General features: G+C 38.4%; 1 protein-coding gene across 5 annotated transcripts in view; it reads left to right on the top strand.

Annotated features, from left to right (window-relative positions):
* LOC147022485 (neurabin-2-like) overlaps positions 1-23,096 on the top strand; it is a 262,931-nt gene that overhangs the window by 113,970 nt on the left and 125,865 nt on the right. For all 5 annotated transcript variants that reach the window (XM_085893427.1, XM_085893426.1, XM_085893425.1 and 2 more), the window contains 2 exons: positions 15,486-15,656; positions 17,737-17,790. In XM_085893427.1, coding sequence (XP_085749553.1) covers positions 15,486-15,656; positions 17,737-17,790 — 225 coding nt within the window. The remainder of the gene's footprint in view (positions 1-15,485; positions 15,657-17,736; positions 17,791-23,096) is intronic.

Genomic DNA, 23,096 nt, shown 5'->3' with positions numbered 1-23,096 from the left:
AGTATATAGATATCGATGGTAATATTATTAAATGAGTCAATATGCAACTGAAAGTATAGATGAATTTCAGTTTAAGTAAAGTTTTACTTTATAAATACGCTCGACTTCCCTGATTCTCCATATGACAAATTTGAGACTTGTCCTGCGTGTGAAAGACGGGGATTAAACACAGAGTCAAAAGCCTATAAACAATGTATATTCTGTGAGTATCTTCCAATTAATGATAATAAAAAATTTAAAAAGGAAAATAATTATTTTAGATTAACACCAAAAATGAATTACTTTACAAGATTGATTAGAGAAATGAATGTAAAGTATGAGGGTGATAACACAACTTTCCTTACAAGGGAAGAAACTGAACATATTCGCGAAATGTTCAAAGGATTGTTGTTATATATTATTCATGGATGTGATTTTCAGGGAAATATCAACACAAGATATTGCATAAATAAAATAATGGATTATCTTGAAATTAAACCTGAACTTAGGATAAAATATAGTTTCTAAAAAAGCCAATAATAAATTAAATAACCTGTTTTCCAAATATATAAATGAATGATTTTTTACCCATTTGGGAAAATAAGATAAAATTTAACAATCATAAAAATCTACCAAATTCATTAAGATGTCTCATAGTTGGTTCAAGCGGATGTGGAAAAACCTGCTTACTTTTGAAGATGCTCCTGATTCCCAACCTTTTAGATCATGATAATTTAATAATTTTCACAAAGTCGAGTTTTCAACCAGAGTATCAACTACTCTCACAAGGTTTTAATGCTGGTCTTCAAAAAGAAGATATAATCGGTTTATTTAAACTTCAAAAAAACCTAAATGATTACAACATTGAAGATATAATTCAACTATTTTGTGATACACAGAGATGTAAAAAGAAATCAAAACTGATAACTTGTATTCTTAGTGATAATACGGATGATATACTGTCTCCCCAAGATTTGGATAAATCAAAAAAGAACCTCGTTATCTTTGATGATTGTGTTAATGAGAGAAACCAAACGGTAATGGACAGCTACTACACAAGAGGGAGACATTCTTCTTGTAATTGTATTTATCTTAGTCAATCGTACTTTCAACTTCCTCGTCGTTCCATCAGAAACAATGCTAATACTTTTATTTTATTCAAGTTAAATTCAATAGATATAAATAATTTTTGGAGAGATAATTGTTCTACATTATGTAGTAAAAAGGAATTTGGGGATTACATGAAACACACGACTGAAAAATATAAATATATTGTTGTGAAACAAGATGAGATATTAAGGGATATATTTTTTGTTTTATAAACAATTACAGATATAAATGACAACTATTATTATAAATCTTGTGGGTAAATTTGCTTCTGGAAAAGCTTTCATAAATCAAGGTTCTTGTGTAGTACAAATGAGAATATTGTAAATTTACTTAAAAAACACCCCGTGATACGCATTGTATCAACAACAACAACAACGAGAGCATTAAGACCTGGAGAAGTAAAAGGTGAAGATTATCACTATATTTCAGTGGAGGAACATATGCGATTGAGGAATGAAGGTCAAATATTTGAGGAGGTTTCTCTTGGTTCAACAAAATATTCACATTGTAAGAGTGAGTTAAGGAAACTAAAATCTGGTGGTCTTGGGATATTAGAAACTAATTCAGAAGGAACGAGACAAATTATTAAACATCTGAGTGGAGTGAAGATTTTATCATTCGGTTTTGATGTTGATGAAGAAACTCAACGCAAACGTATGAAAAGCAGAGATGCAAGTATGAGTGAAGAAGAAATTACAACTCGTATTAATGTTAATAAAGAATTTTATGAAATATTTAAAGAAAAGGATATATTTGAACACATTTACTTGGATGATGAAGAAAAGGAAAATTTCCCTGTTGATCTTTACAATTCATTAAATGATATTTTCCAATAAATAAATGGATGCGAAAGAAAGAGCAAGAAGATTTAGGGAACATCAAGAGTTGGTTTCAAAAGTTGTAAAACAACAGGAAGACATAAAGAAGAAACGCAGACAAAAACTAACAGGTGAAGAAGCATCTGAAATAAAACAAGAGAAATTTTTTAAACCACTTTTAAAAACTTCCCAAGAAAAAATTATAGATGTTTCCACAGTTCCCACAATAAAATATACTCCTAGAAAGTTCCAAATGTTCAAAGATTTCAGTCAAATGACGGAGGAAGAATTAGAGCATATAGGAGAATTAGAATATGATGATGAAGGATTATTTCAACAACTGGAAGAGATGAATCGACCCCCTGATTATATTGTGAATGCTCTTCAAAACAATGAATATTCAGCGGATTCAAAAACCAAAGCAGCATTCATTCCAACAGAACAACCAGCAATATTTCATCTTGTTCAAGAAAAGGTATTGATATTTAATGATGAATGAAGGTTCTTGAGTTCTGCTCAACCTTGTGTCAAACTCACTCCGAGATTAATGTTTCTTCTCACAAAAGATGGAAGACAAGGTTCAACTGTGAGGGATGAATCAAAGTATATTGATAAACCATTGGATATGAAAAATAATGATGATAAAGTATATATTGATCTGCTGAACTCTGTTGATTTTAGGGTTATTCTTTCTGGTAAAAGTAGGAAGAATGAGAAGGAGAAACACATTATTCATGCTATAAGTATTCTTGGTTCAGGTGTTAGTTTTCTTCCAAATGACCCATCACAATAACTTAATAGACTGTTATTGTTGTTTGGCAGTAAGAACGCTGGAAATAACAATTGTTTTAATGAAGCATCAGCCATTTTATACCAGTTGATGAACATGAAAATAATTTATCAATCTCAATATAAAGACATTTTATCTCATATTAAATAAGATGAGAAACACAATCCTGAGTTTTAATTTCACAACAAGCGACCACACATCTTCATTCCCAAACCCACTACAACTTGACACAACAAAAGAATATGAGGCATCTTTATTGTCCATGGAAACTTCTAATACCTTATTTAATATAACCGAGAAAAATGACAAGTTTAGTTATAATCCGGGAAGTGGATACAAAACGATAACAGTCTCACCCGGAGCATATGAGATTTCTCAAATATCTTCCGAAATTGCTCGTCTTATGAAAGAACAGGGTGATGAACCAAAAAATATTGTTATAAACATTCAAAAACATACTTCAAAATCAACGATTAAAGTTAAAAATAACTACAAGGTTGATTTCACAATTGATAATTCATTTAGAGAGTTATTGGGTTTCTCCTCAAAAAAGATTGAAACTAATGGGACGTTTTACAGTGATAATGTCATTCAAATATCCTCAGGAATAAACTCGGTATTAATTCACTGTGATTTGATTGATGGTGTTTATAATGATGGAATAAAAACAAATACAATATTTTCATTCAGTGCATACTCAACCCCAATTGGTTATAAATTCAATATGGAACCCAAAAATTTGGTTTATCTCCCTGTGTCAGGAAAAAACATATACAGAGTAAATTTTAGGATAACCGACCAAGATAATCGTATGATTTCTTTTAATGTAGAAGTTATATCCATCAGAATTCACCTCCGTGAAGTTTTCCAATAAATAAATATGATGGTTATTGTGAGGAAACACGAGTTGGGAAAATATAAAATAATTACAGGGGATGGGATGTTCCTTTCCCCATACTACAAGGGTGACGGTATGTATCTTGGTAAAGGATACTATAAACCGAAGAGACAAAGGGGTGTCGGACATCAATTTAGAAGAGATGGGATAATTGATACTCCAATGGGTATCGGTTCAACTATTCTTAAACATGAAGACCTAATTGCTTCAACTGCTTCTGCTGTGGGAAATGTAGCAGGTGCTGTAAAGAGCATAAAAGATGCCCAAAAGGAATCTCATAAATTACAAGCAATTAAAGAAATTAAAAAGGTAAAACTCAGTTGTCCCCCCAAGAATGACAGAAAATAATTAAAATACTTGGGTCAGGGTTTCAAAAGTTTTAACATCTTTTTTCCTAAATAAATACAAGTATGGAAGCAATTGATAGTATCTATGATTTGGATGATACATTATCATCTCAAACTCCACTAAAAAAGATTACTTCAAGGTAAATGCAATAACTGGAACAGACTGGAATGCAAATGGTACAAAAAGTTTTAAAATAAAGAATCAACAAACCTATTTGAATCTATCCGAAAGTTTCTTGTTGTGTAAATTTAAATTCACTAAGGCTGGGAATAACACAAACGCTGCACTCGTAAATTATTTCTTCTGGAAAATGTTTGATAGTGTGCGTTTGTACATTGGAACACAAGAAGTTGAAGTGGTTGATTATGTCTCTGCTGTATCTGAAATGATGAAATTTACACTCTATATATTCAGTGATAGAATGGGAAAGGGGTCTGTCGAAGGTTTTATTCCTGATATGTCAACGGGAACAACCACAGACCCTGGATATACTCAAAGGAAAGGAGCGTATAATGATGATACAAAAGTAGTTAATTGTTTTACTGTGGCAGTTCCTCTTAAAGGTATATTTGGATTTTGTGATCATGATAAATTTCTGTATGGTCTTAAAATTAGATTTCAACTCCAAAGTAATGATAATGAAAATAGATTGCTTTTTGGTGTTGGTAGTGCTTTTGGTGAGCAGAATAAATTTGTAATTGATGAAATGAGTTGGTATATTCGTGAATATACTCCTTATCTTTAAACGGAAGAGATGTTGAATCGAAGACTTAACTCAAAGAAACCACTCAGTGTATCATACCTCAAAATAAGATGTCAACACGTTAAACTCAACCAAACCACCTACACGTGGAATTTGGGTGTCCTGGAAGGAAAGCCACGATATCTGTGGATCATTTTTAAACAGCCAGATGGTGATACTGCGACTGATAAGAATAATGCATTGAGTGATAATGCTAAGGTGAAACAACTTTGCGTTTCTCTCGATGGAACATTTTATCCACGAGATAGATTGGAAATTAATTGGGAAAAAAATGATTTTGCTGAAGCATACAAGTCTTACCAAAAGGTGTGTGAAAGTAATGGAAATAAAGAACCTATTTTGGATATGACAGCATTTAAAAGTTTGTATACAATCTATGTGTTTGACCTGAGTGCTCAAAAGGAAACTATAAAGTCTAATCGAGTGGATACTTCCCAATACATTGAAAGAGGAGAGAGTGAAGAAGTTGATACATATTGTTTGCTTTTGGAAGAAACAGAATTGCAGATCAATACAGATCTTAGTATACGAGCTTAGTGTTTTGATTAGTCTCACATAATTTTTTGTTAAATAAATGAGTGGTAAAGTACCAACTGGGGTATATGTTAATCAAATCAATCTTCATAAACTATCATCTTGTGTTCAAAATCAAAAGCCTTGTACGATTAACGTTGATACAATTCAGAGAAAAGGAGCAGTAAGAATTGATGTTTTGCTCACAAGAGAACAGGTTACAATCTTGAATGATACTGGCTCACTTAAAATTAAAATGACAAAACCAATGTTGAAAAAATATTCAATAAGAGAGACGAGTGGAGGATTTCCCCCATTTCTAATTCCTGGTTTAAGTGCAGTTGGAGCATTGACGGGTGGTATTTCAACAGCGGTGAAAACTGCCAACGAAAGGAAGGCTCAACTCCAGGCTGAAAAAGAATTGGAAAGACATAACAAAGAGTTGGAGAAACAAATTAGTGGAAGTGGTGTAATTGTCGATTTTGCTGAAAAACTTGAAGGTCTGCCTGATAAAGCGAGATTGTTAGTTGGAGATATGCTTTGTTCTATCGCACAAGCAGGTGTAAAATTAATTAAAAGAGGTAATGGATTATATCTTTCTAATCAATAAATGAGCATTGATGAGTGGTTTAAAGAATTTGGAAAGAATACAACATCAAATTTACAACTTGTCAAATATTGCAATGACCGTTTTTACAGCCATTTTTCCCTGCTGTGCAGGGGTTGGGCTTTTTCTTGAGGCAATGTTTTATGGCTGGATGCCCTTCCTGACTCCAACCCTGGTCGCCTCTTACGACACACAGGGATATGGTACACCTATTCTTACCGGGGCATACACCGGGACCAGTACACTGGTACTCATTTCGCCGACCTCGGAAGGATGACAGGCTGAGTCAACCCCCTGGTGTATTAATTCAGTGGCCCAACGGGGCTTGAACTCAGGACCCTTGGATCCCAAGCCACCACCCTAACCACTAAGCCAACACCAGGCTTCTTGTCAAATATTGTAAGAAATTAAAAATTCATAATGTGGTTATTTTAATGACAGATGAATTAACAAATGTGCCTTAACATACAAAGAATATTATTATGAACTTTGAAGATAATAATGGGAACGGTTCTCATTGGGTTTGTATTTTTAATCATCAAGACAAATATTATTTTGATAGTTTTGGTCTTCCACCACCCGTTGAAGTCATAAAATTCTTCCAGAATGGTGTTTATCAAACATTTCAAGTCCAAGAATTAAATTCCAAGTGTTGTGGTCAATTATGTCTATATGTGTTATTTCAACTCAACAAAAATAAAAAATTTTCTGACATTATTTTTAATCTAATATAAATGACTTATGTTGGTAAAGGTGGTTCTATCTTTGGTGTATCCCAAGAACTGGATATTGATTTATCAAATTATTACACAAAGGCACAGGCTGAACGACATAAATATAATATAACCAAAAATATTAATATGAAAAATGCTTATAAGTTAAAAAATTATCCAAGCCCGACTGACGTGAATGACTTGGTGAGATTAAGCGATTTATCACAATATATATCCTTAAATAAAACGGCCATGTATTCCAAAGATACAGAAGTGTTGATTTTATCTCCAGGTCATACAGAATTCACAGTTCGAATTAAAATAATTTTTTATAAAGAAGGGCGTATCGTTTGTGTGAGAATAGAACATTGGGGGTATGATATGAATGATTTAGGGTATAATTGGTCATTTGAAATTGACCTAGAAGACCTGGAACATTTAAATCAGTCTCGTAAGGAAGAATATTATCCACTTGGTATAGAGAATGAGTTTTGTGGAAGCACGATTAGTAAACAACAAATAAAAGAATTTAATAAGGGTAGATATAATAATGGTTTTGCCATAGTTTGTATCATGAAAACAGAAAAAACAGGATTATATATAATAAGTAAGGAAATATAAAATGATTTAACTATGGGAAGATGGGGAGGTGTTTCGTGCCATAATATTATTCTAACATATATTTCTAATGCATAAATGACAGCAAGAAGGCTTCAACAAAATTATCATTTCTGTGTCCAAGCATACCTTCAAGAAAAGGGTATTCGGTATTTTAATAAATATGTTCCACAACATAAGAATGAGCTATTTTCAAGAAAAGATTGGCATTTTGCTGATGTTGATAAACCGACAACTTTAGATTTAATTAGAATGTTAAATCATGAAAAAAATTATAAAGTTAAGAAAAGGTAAGGCTCTTTTAGAAATTCAAAAGAAATTTTATTGGTTTCCTGTTGTTAAAAAATTTATTTTGGATACAGGAATAACAAGAAATCCTGATGAATATATGTATGATATTCTATGGGGTGTAAGTGATTCAAGGATAGTAAGGGATGAGGAAGGAGTTGAAGAAGAGAGAGAAGAGGAGGAAAAGGAGAAGAGAGAGAAGGAGGAGAGGGAGAAGAAAGAGAAGGAGGAAAGAGAGAAGAGAGAGAGAAGGAGGAGAGGGAGAAGAGAGAGAGAAGGAGAGGGAGGAGAGGGAGGAAAGAGCGAGACTCAATGAATATGAAAATATGGAAACCGATGAGATTAAAAAAGATTGGGGGTATTACAGAAAATAACTCAACCCACCGAGGAGGAAAACGAAGAATTGACAAGTCTATTTGCAATATTTTCGACAAGACTATTGACATCGGCAAGATATTCATTTTAATTCAAGTTTTTCATTTGTTTTTTCTTAAATAAATGGAGGAGAGAGTGAAGGCATTTCTAAGGATTCTTTATGTTTTAAAAATTAAGATTCAAATGTGCATGTTGGAAACTAAAAATGTTTTTGCACTCTGCAGGAATTTTTCTCATAAATAAATGAGTTATTGTCTCTAAATGTAAAAAGAAAACTAATACGAAAAACATTTCATATATTAAAAGTAAAAATAACAGGGTTATACAAAAGGTATATGTTTGGTGTGTGGTTCAAAAAAAAAATCAATTTATATCCAAACACAAACTCGGAGGAGATATACAAAAGTTTTTATCAGGAAGTAAATTTACAACTACTGGAATACCAGGGGAATTACATCTACCAGGGTATTCTTTCTGTGGTCCAGGCACAAACTTGGATAAAAGATTAGATGAGGCAGAAAATCCTAAATCATGGAGTAAACCCATCAATAGAGTTGATGAAGTGTGCATGAGACACGATATTGATTATGGGAATACCACAACTTTGGAAGAAAAGCATGAAGCTGATAGAGAAATGTTGTATAATTTATCTCTGATACAAAATCCAACCTTGAGAGAAAAAGTTGATCGGTTCATCGTGAAGAAGATGATCAGTGCTAAATTGAAACTTGGACTTGGAAATTCAAAAAACTTATAGGCTCTAATGATGTCATTAAGACTGAAGAGCAATTAACTGATGAATTACATAAACCAATATTCACAAAGTTTCGTAGAAGGAAGGTTTATTCCAAGGAAGTTGATTATATCTGGTCCGCTGATTTGATTGAACTCAATAATGATAAGGGGTACAAGTATGCTTTAACCGTTATTGATTTGAGGAGCAGATACGCATGGGTTGTCCCTTTAAAAAACAAAACAGGTCATACTCTTATGTTAGCCTTTCAACAGATATTTAATAAAAGTAAGAGAAAACCTAAAAAATTGTGAACTGATGAGGGTCGAGAGTTTTATAACAAGACATTTATGAATTTTCTAAAAAATAACAGTATTACATTATACAGTACCTTTAATCAAGGGAAGGCCATTGTTGTTGAACGTTTTAATCGTACCTTAAAAGAGAGACTATATAAAAAATTCACAGAACTCGGTTCACAACAATGGTCATCTTTTATTCAGGATATTGTGGATAAGTATAATGACACGATTCACACGTCAACGAATATGAAATCATCACAAACATTTACAAAATTAAAATATGAAAAAGAGATTAATATCAGAAAACCTAAGTTCAAAGTTGGTGATATCGAAATAATATATCGGTGGAAATCTCATTTTGAAAAAGGTTATATTAAACGATGGACGAACGAACTTTTTAAAAATTGTTTATGTAATCCATACGGTTCCTTGGACTTATAAGATATATGATTTAGAAGGGGAAGAGATTTTAGGTTCATTTTATTCATAGGAATTACAAAAAACAAACTAAGCAGATAATACCCATGGGAGCAATGGGTTGGTCCTTCACTCCCTCCTACTATACACCATTGTGGACACTCGAGGGTCAAGTCCGAGGTGTATCACAGTATATAATGTGTGTGAAGGTGGGACATTCTTAGATCTGTGAACCCCAAACACAGAATCCTCAACTGAATAGTCAAGGCTTAGATTTTGTTTGTTGGTGTGTGTGTGTGTGTGTGTGTGTGTGTGTGTGTGTTTGTGTGTGTGTGTGTGTATGTGTGTGTGTGTGTGTGTCCCAACCCTCACATTCAAAATCCCAACCTCAACCCCCCAACACAATGTCTTTTTCAAAATGAGATTTCCACCTATATATATTTTTTCGTTTTTTTTTCTCTTCTTCCAATTCTGTCTTTTAAGGCTTTCAGGTTTGATGATGTAGAAAGGGGGAGTAAGCCTGCACTTTCTTCCCAGAACTAACAATATATATTTTATATGTTTTCTTCTCTTCTTCCAATTCTATTGAACTATTGAAGAAAATTAAACTATTGAAGGAATTTGAGAATGAACAAATCTTTATAGGTTCAATGGGTGAGCTAAACAATCTTCTTCTTCTTCTTCTTTCGGCTGCTCCCGATAGGGGTCGCCACAGCGGATCATCCGTATGATCCGCATAGTGATTTGGCACATGTTTTACGCCGGATGCCCTTCCTGACGCAACCCTGGTCGCCTCTTACGACACAGGGATATGGTATACCTATTTTAACCGGGGTATACACCGGCCCAGTATACTGGTACTCATTTCGCCGACCTCGGAAGGATGACAGGCTGAGTCAACCCCCTGGTGTATTAATTCAGTGGCCCAACGGGGCTTGAACTCAGGACCTTTTGGATCCCAAGCCGCTGCCCTAACCACTGCGCCAACACCAGGCTGGGTGAGCTAAACAATATGCATTGGTTATTTGAAAAAGAGTGTCCCGAGGCTTAGATGTTTCAGATATTTCTTTAGAATCACCTTTAACTAATCACATTACTACTTTACTACTTGAACAAATCTTCATCTTATTGCATTGGTTGTTTAAAAAAAGTGTCCCGAGGTTAAAAGGGGAGACAAATAAATATACCTTGGGATAAAAAGGGGGTTTACTTTTTAGGGAAAAAAAATGAATCACTGAAAATCCCCCATTCATTTACATGGGGAAAAGTGAGCCAGAATCAGTATATTCACCCTACTCTCCACTCTATGTTAATGTCAAGAACGAGCTGGATTTGTTGGAGTTGGGATTCTCTACCATTCTTCACACAGTACATCTCTCAGGTTTTCTTAGTTTTTCCATCCTCGACGTCAATTCCGTGATCGCCATTTCAGCACATCCCACGTACCCTGCCATCACAATGAAAGAATGTGTGTATGGACTGCTTGATGTACTTATCTACTGCAAGGCTTCCACATGTGGAGCCCCAGGATGTGCACTCTTCATACCATGAATTGTAGCGCTGTATCCTCACCACAGTAATGAATGGCTTGCCTGTTGTTCGGACATGGTGGTCCTCGAGGGATGCAAAACTTGACCAAAGTTGTTCGACAAGGAACAGTGGAGTTAATCACATCATGAAAGTTTGAAAATGTTCTCTACAAAACGCAATTGCTGGATTATTTTTTTCCGTTTTGAGGTGATTTTTGATGGTCTATCAGATCAAGGGTCAAGGTTGGTGTGTTGCCGGTCCGATTCCAGTTCTTGATGGTGTGCACGGTCGAGTCGGGTATGAACAACAGGATTGAGATCGCTCTGATGGAGGTGCCTACGCTCTCAGCCAATTATCATTCTTCATTGAAACTCAGTTATAATTCCTTCCTTTGGAGATTATACTGTTTGCTAATTATATTAAGGGTTATGCAAATGATGCATCCACTTGTGGGCCAGTCCCATAACTAGAGATTTTTTTTAATGTTTAATAATGGGGGTTCATGTAGGATTGTCAATCAGAATTAGGCTATTTCATGTATAAAATAAATAAATGGCCTTTCATCGGAATTGTAACAATAATAATTTAAACTGCGAGAAGTGATGCAAGAACCCAAGCGTCCCTTGTCCAATACGAGGAAATTTAAAACCACGTGACCTATGACGTCATTGTTAACAGTACATATGTATCTTCTTCTTCTTTCGGCTGCTCCCGTTCGGGGTCGCCACAGCGGATCATCCGTATGATCCGCATAGTGATTTGGCACATGTTTTACGCTGGATGCCCTTCCTGACGCAACCCTGGTCACCTCTTACGACACAGGGATATGGTACACCTATTTTAACCGGGGTATACACCGGCCCAGTATACTGGTACTCATTTCGCCGACCTCGGAAGGATGACAGGCTGAGTCAACCCCCTGGTGTATTAATTCAGTGGCCCAACGGGGCTTGAACTCAGGACCTTTTGGATCCCAAGCCGCTGCCCGAACCACTGCGCCAACACCAGGCTAACAGTACATATGTATGTATATATATATATACATATACATATACATATACATATACATATACATATACATATACATATACATATACATATACATATACATACATATATATTCCCCAGAGGTACTCGATCATACCTGTCAAGTTTCCCATCAATCGGTTGAACGCTATTGAAGAAGAAGATTTATAAGAGGTTCACCTTTAATCCAACCTGGCGTCCAAAACGCTTGACCTATGACGTCACAACATTCACATGTTATATCACATGTTAAGTTGATAATGTGTGCCAAGTTTCACATTAACCGGTTGAACACTTTTGAAGAAAAAGATTTTAAAAAGGTGTTCACCTTTCATTCAACACGGCGGCCAAACCACATAACTGATGACTTCATCTTAAAAAACCTTTTTTGCACCATGGCTCGTCGATCAAAACCTGACAAGTTTCAAATCGATAGCATTTGCGGTTTCGGAGAAGGTTTTTTTTAAAGTTTATGTTTAAATCTGAGCTGGTTGCTATGGTGATTGCAAAATCAGAATTTGGAAAAAAGAATGGGTCCGCTCACATTTGTCCCAACATTGCACGACAAGTTTCAGCTTAATTGGAGCAGTAGTTCTGGAGAAATAGCTTTTTTTTTAGATTGCACCAACACGGAAAAGTTCTCCAAGATGGGGTCACGTATGACATCATCAATTTTCATCAATTTTGTTTTATTTTTCATTTCCACACCATGTGAAAGACCAAAACGAAATTCTGGATTACAATTTGTATTGTGGTGTTCATGACATAAATAATGTTTCGTGTGAATTTTTTTTTAACCTCAACATGGCTGGCAAATTGCTTCACCGATGACGTGATCTTATACAATTTTTTTTTTTTGCATCATTGGTAGTCGATCATAACCTAACAAGAATGAAATTGATAGTATTTTGGGGTTTTGGAGAAGAAGAGTTTTTTTTTTAAGTTTTTATTTGAATCCAAGTTTGTTGCCATGGTAATTGCAACATCAAAAGTCAGAAACAACATGCAGCAATTCCCATTCGTAGACATTCACATCACAGCAGCGGTGCCGACGCTGCAGCTTCCACAAAAATTCGGCGGAAACCATAATAATAATGAAAATAGCTACAACAATAGGAGAGCAAGCATTTGTATGATTAATCCCCAAATTATTAGGAGGTATTTACTGATACTGGTTATAATTTATTTTCTAGTCGTTTGACTATTGACCGTTCAAATGTAACGATGAACAATCAAAAGATATTGATAAAACTTTTTTTTTTTTGCTGGATCTATGTCTTCTTATGCAACTGAAACACACACACACACACACACACACACACACACACACACACACACACACACACACACACACACACACACACACACACACACACACACACACACACACACACACACACACACACACACACGACATAACAGTGGACTGTAAGACGTAACAAATAGCCACTGAGATTGGGGGAAGTGCCATCAATTCCCAGGCGCTCTGGGTACCAGTGATGCCACGACAACAGCGCCACTTTTGTCACTGCACTCAGCAGTGCATTTCCTAAGGAGGAAATTCCTCTTCCCCATATATACCAACCTCTGTTGTTTGTCTGTTCTCTATCCTTTTAAATGCTGAGCACTCAGCAAGAAAGCAGTCCGTACCATTTTTAAATCTTTGGGATGACTCAGCTGTGGTTTGAATTTAAACCAGTGCCCTCCCAGACCCGGGGCAGACACCCTAACCATTACACCACCGAGTTTTTTTTTATTATTTGTTGTGTGTTTGCAATGTGGAATAAAGCCATTCATTTATTCAGCATATCTCATGTATGCATATGTAAATGCACGCATGTATGGTATGTATGTACATGATGTTTTTACCCCCCACACACAAAGTGAAAAACAGGGTGAAGCAATTGATTCACTTCTGTCTGTGTGTCTTTGTCTGTCTGTCTGTCTGTTTTGCATCCACAAATGTCAGTATATGATCGAGAAACAACTTAATTTCAGTTGAATGTGATATTTGGAACATGAATGGGAACATGAATCGGAATGCGTACCTGCCATGGAGCAGCACTTTCGCTCTTCAATTCGTCCCGATAATACATGTGCAGAGAGGAGTGAGATTATGTTTTTTTTTTTTTTAACTATGTCTGTCTGTCTGGCAAACAAGCAAAATTGAAAATCATTCCATCTAGGAAACATTTTTTTTAGGACGTCATAAAGGACACAAACAACAGGCACGAAGAATTGATGGAGCGTGTTAAATAATGTGGTGTACAAGACACTGCATCAACTGCATTAAACTTCCAATTCAATGTTTTTTTTTTCTCTACAGTCTTTAAAATCTTCATTCTATTTTAATTTAACCATATATTTGATATTGTTGAACCCAAATTTCCTTTTTGGCACTTTCACAAACCTCCAGTTTTGCAGAACTTAGACAAACTATTTGCAGCATTTTACAGCATCTTGACCAATCAAATTTTCCGCTCGTCGACCCCGCCCATGTCCTTATTTCTCAAGACAGTGTGGGGTAATGTGTTGTATGAACTCTCTCGTGTATATGTATGTATGTATGTATGTATGTATGTATGTATGTATGTATGTATGTATTTATGTATTGTCTCGTCGGAGGCTCACAAACACGATATGCCTCGGTGCCAGGATCTTTGATGAATAAGAATTACCCTGCGCTTGAATTCACCTTACCATTCCCCAAAGTTATTCCCAATTAAGCCAAATTCGACAGCCAAACTTGCAAGGAAGTCCAAAGATGGGGAAATGTCTCTTACCTTGATCAGGGTTTATTTTTCATAAAATGTAAGAGATACGGGGAAAAGAGGTAGGCAGGGTCCCTGATACATGGCAATCTAATCGACTTGAAAACGCACGGACCATGGGACCATGTTTGACTTGAACCACAGTCTAGAGTTGTGTGTGTGTGTGTGTGTGTGTGTGTGTGTGTGTGTGTGTGTGTGTGTGTGTGTGTGTGTGTGTGTGTGTGTGTGTGTGTGTGTGTTTCTTTTTATGTTTCTCAATCCACACTAACAGAATTGTTTGCATGTGAAATACTTTGGTGTTTCATTGGCTCCAGCCTAACTGCTGCTCGCGCACGAATATCGGCTTTGCCACCGTGCTGTGTGGTCAATAATGTGCATAATTCTTGTGTATATAACTGTTACCTTTTTCCCATCTCCATGTAAACAGCATTCGTTGTTACTTGTGCAAATGAGGTACCGTACTTTGATAGGACAGCAATTTTGAGAGAACACCTGTCGAATGTGGATGTGTAGAATCACACGTGGCCGTCTGGCGACGTGCGCTTCAACACATTCATATTCAATCTCAAACCAGCACATGCAGTTCTCTTGATTGAGGAACCTTCATGCCTTTTGAAATTGAGATTGAATAGTTATCTAGTTTACTGTTGCTTCGAATAGACTGCAAAGACCAATCGGTGGGCCAGGCATTGAAATCACATGGGGGAGGTACCTACCGTGATTCAAGCTAGCCAAATGCTCTGTGTGGTTCTGTGCAGAAGTCGTTTGGGAAGGTGCAAATGAATTGTGCTTTCAATATAAAACAAATTTTGGAAATTTGTGCACAATTTAAACTAATAAGAGATGAACGTCGAGGACTCGTGTTTGTGTCTCATTTTCTGTGAAGACTGGCGAGTACGTCACGGATGAGGAGGATGAGGGTGCCATGGAGTTGGGCCTGCCTAGTCGTAGGAACCGCATGGCAATTGAGGTGTTTGAGCTGCCTGAAGGTGAGGATGAAGATGATCTGTCTCCGAGCGAAATCGACTCAGGCCAACTCTCACGGCGTTTCCAGGAGGTCAGAATTTGCTAACCCTCCCTTTGATTCATCCCCCAATCCATTGTCTTTCTCTACCTTTTCTGAATGCTGCTTATTTTCCATCTGTAGATCTCATCACTCCCCTCCCTCCGTGTGCTGATTTTCTCCATCGCATGGTTTGAGTACATTTTGTGTATCCCAGTACAATATCCACGACTCGATTGAGCATTGTTGGGATATAAGCTTACGACTCGGGACCTTTTTACCCTCATTTGTCACTCGTGAAAAACCCACTGCAGTATTTTTTTTTTATTGATTTCATTTTTAATACTGATCTGAGGCTCAAGAAGGAGCTCGTGCAAAAATCACTCATCAGACAAAGACATTAGGAGATATCAACATGCGAAACGTAAATTTCAAGAACGTGAGGAGGCAATTAACAATCTGGGTTCCCTTAATCATGCGCCAGGGCTGAATAATCTGAACAACACAATAGGCCAACCCATTATTATTACCTGTGTCACCGAAGGTGGATGGAGGTTATTTTTTCACTCCTGTCTGTCTATCTGTCTTGTATGTTTTTCTGTTTGTCTGTCTGTGAGCAAGAAATCTCAAAAAGTTACGTACGGATTCGGACGAAACTTGGTGGACAGGTTGGGTGCATGACAAGGACAAATTGATTCGATTTTGGTGAAGATCCGGATCCGGATCCGACTACTAGATTTTTAAAGTGATTCATCACCATTGAGAGAGAGGGCTAAACTCCTACGCAGCACAATGTCTCAAAACGTTGTGGATGGATTTGGGTGAAACTTGGTGGACAACTTGGGTGTGTTACAAGGACGAACTGTTTCAATTTTGGTGGAGATCCGAATCTGGATCCGAGAATTTTTTTATTTAGATTCAAGGATCCGAGATCCGTGCCCCCCAAAATATGTATTTGCTTTCTTCTCCAAAATGACACACACATTGAAACTTGACCACAACCTTCATCATCCATGATGTACCAAAGTCTGTTCATGCTATTTTATAAATTGGGTTCGAAGGGGATTTTCGGGTGGGGGGGGTGGTATTTGCCCCCAAAATAGGTATTTGCTATAACATCGGTTCATTGGTACATTTTTATAATTCTGCCCCATGTTGACTTCCTCCTTGGTATCATTATCTTACCAGGTGAGCACCCAGGGGTATTGCCCCTATGTTTCTTTCCTTCTCTGATGTTTGTTGTTTTAAAAAAATTTTCATTCATGGAAATCTTCAGCATACTGTTGTAAGTTAAGCAGTGTGATGATGAATGTGTCCCTTTGGTTTCTTCATTCCTTTCAGCCATCATGATTGTCATCACTGTCATTTATATAGCATGTTTTAATGAATGTCGTGTCCTCTGATGACACAGCGTGTCATCATGAGGTTTTGTGGAGAAATGGTTTTGCTGACTGACTGGCCCTATTCCTCTCCAATTAGGGCAGGAACGTGTTCCTTGTTCAGTGTTCTGGTTCTCACTCTCCTATTATTTTGCGAGACACCTTGGAATATTGAATGTCTCATGTTGGCAGATACCCGGCTTAACGTCCATCCGAGGGATGACACACTTTGTGATGTACTGTCCCTGCCCGTGAAGCACCAATCTGACAGTTTGTAGTTCAGTCGGGAATTTATCCCAGGCTGGACAACTCAGACACAATCCTCCTGTGTGGACAGTAATGATGGCCGGTGTCAGTACTATACTCGAAGAATGAAATTGATTGTGAGTAAACGAGGCGGATGTGTTTGTATTCCGAGTTCCAAACAATTTCTAAACAAAAGGTAAGAGTACGAAATCGTCTCTATTCACTTTTGAGCAATTGCTTAATTATATTTGATCTCATGCTGCTCGGCCAACACGGGCCGCTCACGTCTGAGGCCATTATGGTTTTGGCGTGTGTGCGTGCGATGACTCCATGTTGGTGGAATTTTTGCCGCATCGTCGGCAACTCCATTGAGGAATGTTTAAACGTTATTTTGCCGAGCGATCTCCTCTTTAAACCCCTTCGTGAGAGTATTTATTGTAAAGAGCATCAGGCATCAACCGTACTTCTAATTATCTTGTGCCCCTCCGTTCTCTTTGTTCCCATGACAGCTGAGGATTAAGCATGCTGTCACGGGGGCCGAGATTGCCCAGCTGAAGCAAAAGGTGAGCATGTTGGACGGATTGCTCACTTACCATCTGTTTGTGTTTTTAACAATTTGTGCACATATGTCCAGTGACTTCATTTCACTAACAGGTTGTCTTGGTTCCGTTTGGTATGTCTGTGTTGTCATGAAATGATCCTCATGAAAGCTTGGTGATAACGTTTCACGACATGAACCTTTGGTAAATCTTCTTTCCTGTCATTGTGGTAACCCTTACCTTCGTCTTTCTTTCATATTGCAACCGAGGCAAGCTTGCTTACTTTTATAATTATTAAAAACAAGCGCATCGTAAGCCATAAGACAAGTGATTCAAAGTTTGGATCAGATTGCTTGCCCCAAGCCCCAAAATACTTCCCGCAACAACTATGTGTTCCGGTAGCAAGATCAAAATGTAATGCAATCGTTTATCAAAAATAAAAATAGAAACGATTTTTATGTATACAGTGTCCAGACTCAATGAGGGGCTGGACTGCGAGAACACAGAATGGATCAGGATGTAATAGAACAAAAATACCAGTAGGAAAAGAAGGAGGTGGAAATGTCAACAAGCAGGGTTGAGGGACTAAATAGAGGGAGACTTGCAGAAATGAGGGATTTTGGGAAGGATGAGAGAGACTTGTAGAAATGAGGAATTTTGGGAAAGGCTGAGGGAGAGTTGTAGAAATGAGGGATTTGGGGAAGGGTGACGGCACTTGTAGAAATGAGGGATTTGGGGAAGGGTGAGGGAGAGTTGTAGAAATGAGGGAATTGGGGAAGGATGAGGGAGACTTGTTGAAATAAGGGATTTGGGGAAGGGTGACGGCACTTGTAGAAATGAGGGATTTCGGGAAGCATCCCTAAGGGGATGAACAAGCTGGATCCAGCTGCAGACTCTCAATCACCGAAGTAGAAGAAAAACTGGAAACTGAGAAATAGGAAGGCTCAGGGAGGGTTAATGGGGATATCAAATATATTGGGGACAATCTTAGATGATGATGATGATGATGAACAGCTGTCTTGAAGACCTGGAGGGTAGAAGGGGATTGAAGAGGATGTTGAAGTTGATTCCACAGGTGTGGAGAAAAGAGGAACAAATGAGTGGAGGTTTGCAGTGATCCTGGATTTAGATATTTTCACCAGAAGGGGAAAAGCCTGCTGTTGGCTTAATGGTTCAGGTGGCTGACTTAAGATCTCAGGGTCTTGAGTTCAAGCCCCTGTCAGGCTGTTGAATTAACACCAGGTGGGGTGACTCAGCCTGCTATCCTTCTGAGGTTGGCAAAATGAGTACCAGCGTGCTGGTAACAGGAGGCATCATCGGCACGGCTGCACCCCCATAAAATGATGCAGCCAAGCAGTCACATGCTGCATATGAATAAGTAAAATCAGAAGGGGTTGATGGTGGACCGTGTGAGCCCTGCAGAACCCTGGGTGGCTTGTGGAGGGGGTGTTGGGACAAAGCACAGAAAGCGCAGAGGGTGCAAGACCAGACCAGACCAGAGGAGACGGTGGAAGACAGAGAAACCACCGACCTGTCTGCGGTGTGAAAGTGATGGCCCACAAACTCAGCTTCATCGTGGGAAATTACAATGATCTTGAAGGCCTTGTCGGTGGTTTGGAGTTCAGGTGTGCCAAGGAAGGAATTTGTGTGATGGAGGATGCTTGTGGAGGATGCCGGCGGCTGGCTTTGGAAGCCAATTTTGAAATGTTTTTCGTGGCAGGTGGTGAGACCCAAATTCTTGAGTGACTGAACTTCTTCAAAAGGATTGTTAAGGAAGTAGATGGGAGGGTTCACCATGCAGTCTTTCAGAGTGAGAGTGTGAGGAAACTTATGCAGGAAGAGGCAGTTTGACCCATCATGTCTGTGCTATGTCCACAGGCCATCAACTGAATGTGTCAATTAAGCCTGATGTTGGCTTCGCAGCTGGGGTGGCTGGCTAGGGATCTTAGGGTCCTGAGTTTGAGCCCTGTTGGCTGCTGAATTTACACTCGGTGAGGTTGAATCAGCCTGTCATCCTTCCGAGGTTGGCGAAATGAGTACCAGTGTACTGGTATATGGACACAGCATCAGCGGCACATATCCGTGCCCCAACAAAATGATAGCCATCCGGCAGCCAAGCTGCCATATGCAAGAAGCAGAAGAATCTGTCAATTTACTTTTCTTTATTTATCAGGCCTTCTTAATTGCATTGAATTAATTGATTTAACATTTGCATTCAAACACATTACATTTCATTTCTAGGCAGGGAATTTAGCCAGGGTACCAGCTGCCAATGGTCTACTCTTTTCAAGTATCACCGTGGAATCTTTAATGACCACGACCTGGACGCAGACAGCAGAGCCAGCTGTGGGGCTCCACGCGAAGGATGAGTGCTCCAAGACGTTTCACCCACTGGCACTGTTCCAGTAATGGAGGATGAATTATTATCATTTTATTAAAGCTTGATCCTGTTTGGGATTGAACCGAGACTTGACAGCTCAATAGCGAGCTTCAACAAACTGAGCTTTATCCCACAAAATGCCACCGTCTTCATCATTCAAATTTTGCCTAACGATTAAAGGAGTCTTCTTCCCATGATTTTGAGAAATCCCTTTAGTTCGCCATTGTTATTTGATCAAAAGTAAATCCTTGCAAATTTCTTTTGTACAAAATTTCCTTTTTACAAAAGAACTAACAATAAGAAACATAAGCTCTTTCTCCGACCTCAAAATGACATCCTTTTTCTCGAGCTCGGTGTCCTTTCAACTCATAGTTGGACAAAAAGCTCGCATTGAATTGGTGTGCATGGCCGACATAGATCTTCACAACTCAGCCTGTGGAGACCAATGCTAAGAGAGCAGTTACCAACTCAGCCAGCGGAGAGTGATGCGAATAGACCAGTTACCAATTCAGCCAGTGGAGAGTGATGCAAATAGACCAGTTACGAACTCAGCCAGTGGGGAGTGATGCTAATCGACCAGTTACCAACTCAGCCAGTCGTGACTGATGCAAATAGACCAGTTACCAACTCAGCTAGTGCAGACTGATGCTAAATAAATCGACTGTAGTATCAACTCAGCCAGTGGAGACCAATGCTAAATAAACTGACTGCAGTACCAAATCAGCCAGTGGAGACCAATCCTAAATAAACCTATTGTAATATCAACTCAGCCAGTGGAGACCAATGCTAAATAAACCTATTGTAATACCAACTCAGCCAGTGGAGAACAATGTTAAATAAACCTACTGCAGTACCAAATCAGCCAGTGGAGAACAATGCTAAATAAACCTACTGCAGTACCAACTCAGCCAGTGGAGAACAATGCCAAATAAACCTATTGTAGTACCAACTCAGCCAGTGGAGAACAATGCTAAATAAACCTATCGTATCACCAACTCAGCCAGTGGAGAACAATGCTAAATAAACCTACTGCAGTCCCAAATCAGCCAGTGGAGAACAATGCCAAATATACCTGTTATAGTATCAACTCAGCCAGTGGAGACCAATGCTAAATAAACCTATCGTAACACCAACTCAGCCAGTGGAGAACAATGCTAAATAAACCTACTGCAGTACCAACTCAGCCAGTGGAGACCAATGCTAAATAAACCGACTGTAGCGACTGTAGTACCAACTCAGCCAGTGGAGAACAATGCTAAATAAACCTATTATAGTACCAACTCAGCCAGTGGAGACCAATGATAAATAAACCTACTGCAGTGCCAACTCAGCCAGTGGAGACCAATGCTAAATAAACCTATTATAGTACCAACTCAGCCAGTGGAGAACAATGCTAAATAAACCTATTATAGTACCAACTCAGCCAGTGGAGACCAATGCTAAATAAACCTACTCTAGTACCAACTCAGCCAGTGGAGAACAATGCTAAATAAACCTACTGCAGTACCAACTCAGCCAGTGGAGACCAATGCTAAATAAACCTATTATAGTACCAACTCAGCCAGTGGAGAACAATGCTAAATAAACCTATTATAGTACCAACTCAGCCAGTGGAGACCAATGCTAAATAAACCGACTGTAGTACCAACTCAGCCAGTGGAGAACAATGCTAAATAAACCTATTATAGTACCAACTCAGCCAGTGGAGACCAATGCTAAATAAACCTATTATAGTACCAACTCAGCCAGTGGAGAACAATGCTAAATAAACCTACTATAGTACCAACTCAGCCAGTGGAGAACAATGCTAAATAAACCTATTATAATACCAACTCAGCCAGTGGAGACCAATGCTAATTAAACCTATTATAGTACCAACTCAGCCAGTGGAGACCAATGCTAAATAAACCTACTATAGTACCAACTCAGCCAGTGGAGAACAATGCTAAATAAACCTACTGCAGTACCAACTCAGCCAGTGGAGACCAATGCTCAATAAACCGACTCTAGTACCAAATCAGCCAGTGGAGAACAATGCTAAATAAACCTATTATAGTACCAACTCAGCCCGTGGAGACCAATGCTAAATAAACCTATCGTAACACCAACTCAGCCAGTGGAGAACAATGCTAAATAAACCTACTGCAGTACCAAATCAGCCAATGGAGACCAATGCTAAATAAACCTACTGCAGTACCAACTCAGCCAGTGGAGAACAATGCTAAATAAACCTACGATAGTACCAAATCAGCCAATGGAGACCAATGCTAAATAAACCTACTGCAGTACCAACTCAGCCAGTGGAGAACAATGCCAAATAAACCGACTGTAGTATCAACTAAGCCAGTGGAGAACAATGTTGAATAAACCTACTGTAGTACCAACTCAGCCAGTGGAAAACAATGTTAAATAAACCTACTGTAGTACCCACTCAGCCAGTGGAGAACAATGCTAAATAAACCTACTGTAGTACCAACTCAGCCTGTGGAGACAATGCTAAATAAACCCACTGTTGTACAAACTCAGCCAGTGGAGGACAGTGATACATGAAGCTACTATAGTACCAAATAAGCCAGTGGAGAACAATGCTAAACTATCCTACTGCAGTACCAACTCAGCCAGGAGAGACCAATGCTAAATAAACTAACTGCAGTACCAACTCAGCCAGTGGAAAACAATGCTAAATAAACCTATTGTAGTACCAACTCAGCCAGTGTAGAACAATGTTAAATAAACCGACTGTTGTACCAACTCAGCCAGTGGAGATCAGCTTAGGTATGGGAGCATGTGCCAGAACAGTGCGTCGCTGTGTCCACTTTCCACCGGTACTCCAGCGGCCTCCGTCTGGCCATCCATCAGCTTGATGCCAGGCCCATCCCCATCTCCTTGAGATGCCGGTCAACCTGCTGCAACCACGAGGCACGTGGTCGGCCCATTGGCCTCCTCCACT

Source organism: Eptatretus burgeri, chromosome 8 (assembly GCF_056783735.1).
Source record: "Eptatretus burgeri isolate ZD-2024b chromosome 8, Ebu_testis_v1, whole genome shotgun sequence".
Lineage (NCBI taxonomy): Eukaryota > Metazoa > Chordata > Myxini > Myxiniformes > Myxinidae > Eptatretus > Eptatretus burgeri.
Note: the sequence above shows the minus strand (reverse complement) of the source record. Positions and strands in the feature narration are given on the sequence as shown.